This window comes from Trichechus manatus, unplaced genomic scaffold, assembly GCF_000243295.1.
Source record: "Trichechus manatus latirostris isolate Lorelei unplaced genomic scaffold, TriManLat1.0 scaffold00039, whole genome shotgun sequence".
Lineage (NCBI taxonomy): Eukaryota > Metazoa > Chordata > Mammalia > Sirenia > Trichechidae > Trichechus > Trichechus manatus.
In genome coordinates this window covers 9,705,384-9,713,675 of record NW_004443975.1, presented here as the reverse complement: position 1 = coordinate 9,713,675, position 8,292 = coordinate 9,705,384, and the positions used below count along the sequence as shown (strand labels likewise).

Here is an 8,292-nt window from a genome sequence, read left to right as displayed (position 1 = left end):
AGTGTGCTGTCGCAGAATGGGGTGAGCGGTTGGGGTCTCATAACAATGTATGTTAAAAAAAAAAAAAATTCTGTATGGGAGACTAACTTGAAATGTAAAAACTTCATTTAATTACATCAATAAAAAATAAAAACATTTTAAATAAATAAATAAATAAATAAACAGGACCTTGCAAGAGTCAAAAATTCAAAGGCCTAGTTTATTCCTTCTTATGAAGTAGGAGGATTTGTTCACTATCGCTTGGCAAAACTATGCCTGAATCCCAGGCCTCTTTGAGTCCAAAGTTCAATTCCAACACTCTATCCAGAACAACCTGTGACTTGTAGGCATACTAATACAGGAATTAAAGAAGAGACTTGCCACCATGTAAACTTTTAATCATACTTCCTGTCTGGAAGTCTGAATATTGAATTCACCTTTATCTTTCAGGCCCGTCTTGTCTCCATCTTCTCATTCTAGGATGACTCAAAACTATTTAAACATGGCTTTCATGCCATGGTATAAGCACCACCTTCAAAGGTACACAATGAGCTCTATTGCCATTTATAGTCTCAGAAACCAAATAAAAAACAGTGAGCAAACTAGGATACTGGGACCGCATAATTTACAAATTGGATCACTGTGAACAATAATGAATAAGAACTGGAAATATACAGAAGAATCTTAGCTGATAATATGATTTTTTTTTTTTTTTTTATATTATAAGGTTCCTGGATGGCGCAAACGGTCTGCACTCAACTATTAACAGAAAGGTTGGCGGTTCGAACCCACCTAGCAGTTCCACAGAAGAAGGGCCTGGCAGTCTGCTTCCATAAAGATTATGGCCAAGAAAACTCTACAGAGCAGTTCTACTCTGTAACACATGGGTCGCCGTGAGTTGGAATTGACAGCAAAGGGATTGGTTTTTGTTTGTACATTACTAATTTCTGAATTGGTTGAACGTGCATTCAAACAGTATATATGGGAAGACCATGAGATCAAAGAAAGCATCATGTGATACCAGAGAGTTGAGCAGTCTCACATGTCATAAGGCCTATTTGTGGCTTACATAATTTGCTGCCTCAGCATCCATTAATTTCTCCTAGTCGCCCTTTCACCTAGTTTATGACATGGCCATTTCTACCTTTTTACCCAGTCTCTCAACAATTACAGGCTCCAACTGGCCCTCCTGGACATGACCCCTGTGATTTCCTGTGACAGAGATCCCGCTGTAATCATGTAACCCAGTCTCTTAACGCCTGTAGTTACTCCTTGCCCCCTTGGCCATATCCCACATGACTCCCTGTGACAAAAATTTCTCCCTTTTCCCACACTAATGCCCTAGAAACCTTTAAGCTGACCAGTAAGACTTCAGCCTGTGAAACCTGGCTAACCCCACCCTGCTTGCCATACATAAGTCCTCTTTGGGACCTGTGAGTACTAAATTCTATTTGTTTTCTGGCTTTCCTGCCTGAGTCTCACTTCCTCTTGTTGCACCTGAGAGGCAATCCAAGACACTCACAGACCTCCTTTGGGTCAGACTTAAGAAAACATAAAAACTGACTTCCATGCTATACAGCATCATTTAGCAGACTTCTTGGCATTAAAAACCTAGGTCCCACTTAAAAGCTTGCAAGCGGCGATCTAAAACGCATCAGTTGGTCCCAACCACCTGGAGTAAAGGAGAATGAAGAACACCAAAGACACAAGGAAAGTATTAGCCCAAGAGACAGAAAGGGCCACATACACCAGAGACTTCATCAGCCTGAGACCAGAAGAACTAGATGGTGCCTGGCTACCACCAATGACCGCCCTGACAGGGAACACAACAGAGAGTCCTGGATGGAGCAGGAGAAAGGTGGGGTGCAGAACTCAAATTCTAGTAAGAAGACCAGACTTAATGGTCTGACTGACTCTGGAGGAACCCCAGAAAGCATGGCCCCTAGATTCTCTATTAGCCCAGAACTAAAACAATTTCCGAGGCCAACTCTTCAGACAGGGATTGAACTGGACTGTGGGACGTAAAGTGATACTTGTGAGGAGTGTGCCTCTTAGCTCAAGCAAATACAAGAGACTAAATGGGCAGCTTCTGTCCGGAGGTGAGCTGGAAAGGCAGAGAGGGTTAGGAGCTGGGTGAATGGACATGGGGAATCAGGGATGGAAGGAGGAGTGTGCTGTCACAGTATGGGGAGAGCAATTAGGGTCACATAACAATGTACATATAAATTTTTGAATGGGAAAAAAATTAAAAAAAAAAAAGTCAAGCACTTTAAAAAAAAATCCAGGACCCAGACTATTCCCCTAAAGTTGACAATTACAGTTTTGCTTCTCTCCATACCGTGATTCTCACATTTCCTCTCTTGTACTCACTTTCCCCAATTAAATTTTTATTTTTTAACAGATTTATGAGGTATAATTGCCATTAATAAACTGCAAATGCTTAAAGTGTACAATTTAATGTTTCATTTACGGATACATCCATAAAACCATAATTACATTCAAAATAATGAACATATGAAGATACCCATCACCATCACCCTCCCCCAACTCCTCTTGTCCCTTTGTTATCCCTCCTTTGCATCCTTCTCACCTCATATCCCCACTTCTCAGCCAATCACTAAGTTGCTTTCTGTCATAATAGATAATTTGTATTTTCTAAAACTTTATATAAATGGAATCAAGTAGTATATAGTATTCTTTTACTCAGCATAATTATTCTGAGATTTATCCATGTTGTTGCATGTATCAATGGTTCATCCCATTTTATTGCTTAGTAGTATTCCATTTGGAGCTCTTGTGGTGCAGCAGTCAAGTGCTACGGCTGCTAACCAAAAGGCTGGCAGTTCGAATCCACCAGCTGCTCCCTGGAAACCCTATGGGGCAGTTCTACTCTTTCCTATAGGGTCACTATGAGTCGGAAATGACTTAATGGCAATAGGTTTGTGTGTTTTTAAAAAATATATTGCATTTATTATGTGCCATAATTTGTTTATCCATTTTTCTGTTGGTGGACATTTGGGTTGTTTTAGGTTTTTGGCTGTTACAAATAAAGTTGCTATGAATACTCGTGTACAGGTTTTTGTATGAACATATGCATTCATTTCTCTTGAGTAAATAGCTAAGGTTGGAATATCCGGGCCATATGGCAGGTGTATATTTAACTTTTAAAGAAACCACCAAACTGTTTTTCATTCCCAACAGCAGTGTGTGAGAGTTCAAGTTGCTCCATATCCTCATCAACACTTGGCATGCTCAGTTTTGTAAACTTTAGACACTGTGGTTTTAATTTGCATTTTCCTGATGACTAATGATGTTAAACATCTTTCCATGTGCTCATTTGATATCCTTATCTCTTGGTGAAACGTTTATTCAAATCTTCTGCCAATTTGTTAACTGGATGCTTGATTTATAGTGCTGAGTTCTGAGAGTTAACATTCTGGATCTAATATACCCCCTTTCACCAATCAAATTTTATTTAAATAGTATTTTTTTTTTAACAGTTAATACATGCACATGGTTTTAAATTTAAAAGTCTCAAAAGGCAGTGAGAACTCTGATAGCTTTGCCCCTCAGTCATGCAGCTTGCCTCCCAGAGGGAATCATTTCTTCTTACATATCCTTCAGAGACACTTTAGGCACACACAAGTAAAAAATGTGTACCATATTTTTACGCAAATAACGCATGTGTTTTATGTTTTTTGCCGACCACACAACCTACCTGCACATTATTTTCCAAAGTGTGCTGTGGATGGTATATGTGCGGGTGCGTTATATACATGGGCACGTTATTTGCGGAAAAAAACCAGTTTGTGTTTCTCTATTTTTTGCAAATAGTTGTAATACACACTATTCTGTATTTTGCTCTCTTTTGTTACTATATCTTAGCAACCACTTCTAAATCAGTACATAAAAAGCTTTCTCTGTTTTTGTTTTATTTTCTATTAAGCAGATGTATAGTTTTCTGTGTTCACGGTAGTATCCGTGGTGGAGTCCGGGGTGATGAAAATGATTAATATGCTCGGCTGCCAACCAAAAGGTTAGAGGTTTTGAGTCTGCCCAGAGGTGCCTTGGAAGAAAGGCCTGGCAATCTACTTCCAAACAATCAGCCATTGAAAACTTTATAGAGCACAGTTCTACTCTGACATAACATGAGATCACTATGAGTTGATATCAACTTGATGGCAACTGGTAGGCGGAAGGCAGATAAAACCAAACCCATACTGTCAAGTTGATTCCAACTCATAGCAACCTCATAGGACAGAGCAGAACCGCCCCATAGGATTCCAAGGCTATAATCTTTACAGAAGCAGACTGCCACATCTTTCCCCTGCGAAGTGGTTTGTGGGTTTGAACACTGACCTTTGGGTTAGCAGCCAAGTGCTTAACCATTGTACCACCAGGGCTCCTTTATAATACTTTATTTAATCATCCTCCTATTTACAGACATTTAGGTTGCTGTGAATCTTTTGCTACTACAAATAGCTGCAACAAATAACATTGTGCTTGTTGTTTCACTCGTGTACTTCTGTGGTATAAATTCTTAGAAGTTGCTATAGGTTGAATTGGGTACCCCAAAAAGATATGTGGGGTTCTACCTAACTCCTGGTACCTGAGAATGTGACCTTATTTAGAATTAGGGTCTTCGCAAAGGAAATCAAGTTAAGATGAGGCTATTAGGATAAGCCCTAATCCAATATTACTGGTATCCTTATAAGAAGAGAAGAGACATAGAGATACACAGAGAGAACATCATGTGATGATGGGGGCGGGGGGGGGGGCAGAGATTTAAGTGATGTGTCCACAAGCCAAGGAATGTGAAAAGTAATATAAAATTTTCTGATGGGTTAGAAAGCAGGATAACAATAGAAAAGGAAAAGTTATTTAACACGAAGAGTAATTTTCAGAAAGTAATATGTTGGATAGATTAACTTGATTTCTGTTTTTATATCAAGTATAACAGGCACTTGTGGGAAGCCTCTTGAGGAAATAAAAACTTTCACAGAAGATAATAACAATGCATATATAATCTGACAGCTTACTTAAATACCTTTTAGGGCACTCTTAAATCTTTTTGGAACATAGTAGGGCATAAAATTTAAAATAATCAGATTATGTTCAAAGCCTGTGAAATAAACAAAAATGAAACTGTACATTTAATTATAAGATGCATAAGTACACAGGGCACCTATATTAACGTTGGTTAGCAAGATATATTTTACATACAATAAATTATCTCAGATGTCATGTTTTGGTATTAGACATTTCAAAGATTAAAAAAAAAAAGTAACACAGTAATGATTCTACCAACCAATCCACTGATTTTATTTTAAACAAAAACAAAATGTTATTTTTACCTCCGTGGTTTTCCCATAAGCCGCCTGATTTTTCCCCATTCTACTCTTGTTAACTTTCTTGTCTTCAAATTAGGAAAAGATTCTTTTAGACATACACAGAAGTCATTATCACCTTCAAAAAGTGGTCTGTAAAGCAGAAGTGGTATTTTAATGGTTAATATGCAATGTGTTATTTTCTTAAAAGACATAAAATCTGAAATACACATTCCAATTTTCAACATCACATTCATTACAAGATGCCAAATTTTCACTTCTAAGCCATACATATACAAAACAGGCAAAATTAAAGGGTCACAACTGAACTAAATCCTTGGCATTTGTGAAACAAATAATTTGTAAAAACTACTCAGGGAATATTGTCTGTGACTGAGATTCCAGGGACAATTACTTTTGTTAAATTTCCCCTAAGGACATTCTTTGGAAGACTACTCTGGCACTGGCATTACGTCTGGTGATGATAAACAATTACTAGCTAGAGTAACTTTATCCCAGAGGTAATACCATCTCCAAGGAGTCCTCTCTGGGATTAAATCAGTGTTAGAAATCTAGAGAACTCTAGAGGGTTAGATTAGTTCTTGGAAATCCCAGAAGAACTAGGATCACACTAGGACACTAAACGCTCTAAACCTAAGGAAAACCTGTGGGCAAAAAGAAAACCATTCTATTCATGAGTTTGAGAAACCAGGAAATAGTCTTAGCAGTGATGCGTGAATGTGTTGAGTTCAAATATGAACTCCGTTGAGATTCACAAGTTCCAGAGTAGTCAACTGGTTTGGAAAACAGAGAAGGGAAGGAAAGGGAAACAGCCAGCAAAATAAGCACCAATGACTGGCATATAAGCATCGATCAGAAATCCTACAGAATTTTTCCTAAGTAAATTCTATTGCTGAATTATTGGATTTCATACAATTGTCTTACTATGTTCTCCTTAAACATTTATGTATAACTAAGGTGCTTAAGTACTATCCTTAAAATAGAAAAACTATCCTCCTAAAAAACTTACTGAATCATTTTTACCATTAATAACCATTTTTTCCACTCTAATACTAGCACTATAATCTCAAGATTTATAAAAAAAAATCTCATTTACTGCAAATAATGATGCTTTGTTTTAGGATATCTCCACTCCATGGTGTTTGTGAATCATAATTCAAAGATACTTCCATTTAATTTTTCACAACAATGAACAACTTCTTCCCCAAAAGAGAAAAAGGAAAACTAAATGATACGGAAGATTGAACTGAAATGAGGAATAGAAAAAGAAATTTAGGAAAAAATAAAAGTTTTTAGAAAAGGCTGTAGTTCATAACATTTGAACAACTTAAATTTCTGGTTCAAGGCATATTCACGATATAAGCCATGATACATACTTATCTATGTTTGAGTAGAACCATTCATATATGCACCATTTATGCGCTTTGGGAAGCTTGAGTAGGTTACGTAATCGAAAACCAATCTTCTGTGAGGCTTTCTTATCTGGTGTTGACATTGTTGCTGTAAATTTCTATATAATAAAAAAGATTAATTATAGCTCTAACAAGTGAAAATAAACATCTATAATATTGAATACATTTGAAAAAAGGCAGATAATGGTAAATATATTTTTTATTAGCATGCAACAAACACTGTGATTATTTTTTATAAAAAGTCTCCAGAAGAGATGCATTAAAAAAAAACAATATACCAACACTTAGTTGAATCAGTGAAAGCAGTGTTCAGAGAAAAATGTCTGGCCATGAATGCCTATATTACAAGAGAAACATCTGAAATAACCCACATTTCTACCTTAAGAAACTAAAAAAAGAAAAGAAAAGGAAATAATGATTAGCGCAGAAACGAATGAAACAGAAAAAACAATAGAGAAAAACAAGCTGATTCTTGGAAAAGTTCAACATTATCGACAAACCTTTAGCTAGAAAGAACGAGAACATAAAAACAGACAGATATTTTCTTAACCTTACAAAACACGCACTGCAGCCCAAGTCAAAAACCAGTATCATGTCCCATGGTAAAATACCAAAAATACTCTCATTAAAGTGAAGAATATGACAAAGATGTCCACTATCATCACTATTTTTTAACATTGTTTTGGAGGAATAAGCCAATTAGATAAGAGGAATAAAAATCGGAAAGGAGAAGACACAACTACCATTGTTTGCAGGTGATATGACTGCCCCAGAAAACTCAAGAAAATCAACTGTAACTATTACACACATAAGAGAATTTAATAAAGGAGATGAATACAAAATTGATATGCAAAATCAGTATCTTAAAAAATCACTCCTTCCTACATGTAATTAAGAAATGGTAAGACAATAAAACAAAAGAACTACCCTGTTTACAATAGCAACAATGAGAGTAACAAAAAGGTTGAACAACTAGGAATATAATTAACAAATGGGCAAGACCTATATGGAGAAAATTAAAAAAAAAAAATTTTTTATTGTTGTAGTTTAAATGAAGTTTACATTTCAAGTTAGTCTCCCATACAAAAATTTATATATACAATGTTATGTGACCCTAATTGCTCTCCCCATACTGTGACAGCAAACTCTTACTTTCCACCCGATTCCCACGTCCATTCAACCAGCTCCTAACCCTCTCTGCCTTCCCATCTCACCTCCGGACAGAAGCTGCCCATTTAGTCTCTTGTATCTACTTGAGCTAAGAGGCACACTCCTCACAAGTATCACTTTATGTCCCACAGTCCAGTCCAATCCCTGTCTGAAGAGTTGTCTCAGAAACTGTTTTAGTTCTGGGCTGACAGAGAATCTAGGCGACATGCCTTCTGGGGTTCCTCCAGAGTCAGTCAGACCATTAAGTCTGGTCTTCTACTAGAATTTGAGTTCTGCACCCCACCTTTCTCCTGCTCCATCAGGGACTCTGTTGTGTTCCTGTCAGGGCGGCCATTGGTGGTAGCCAGGCACCATCTAGTTCTTCTGGTCTCAGGCTGATGAAG

The 8,292-nt window shown here is 37.1% G+C and overlaps 1 protein-coding gene across 4 annotated transcripts in view; it reads right to left on the bottom strand.

Moving 5' to 3' along the window:
* Nucleotides 1-8,292, bottom strand: part of LIN9 (lin-9 DREAM MuvB core complex component) — a 72,623-nt gene that overhangs the window by 35,829 nt on the left and 28,502 nt on the right. For all 4 annotated transcript variants that reach the window (XM_023730928.1, XM_004375882.2, XM_023730927.1 and 1 more), the window contains 2 exons: nucleotides 6,704-6,837; nucleotides 5,334-5,459 (listed from right to left, as the gene is read on the bottom strand). In XM_023730928.1, coding sequence (XP_023586696.1) covers nucleotides 5,334-5,459; nucleotides 6,704-6,837 — 260 coding nt within the window. The remainder of the gene's footprint in view (nucleotides 1-5,333; nucleotides 5,460-6,703; nucleotides 6,838-8,292) is intronic.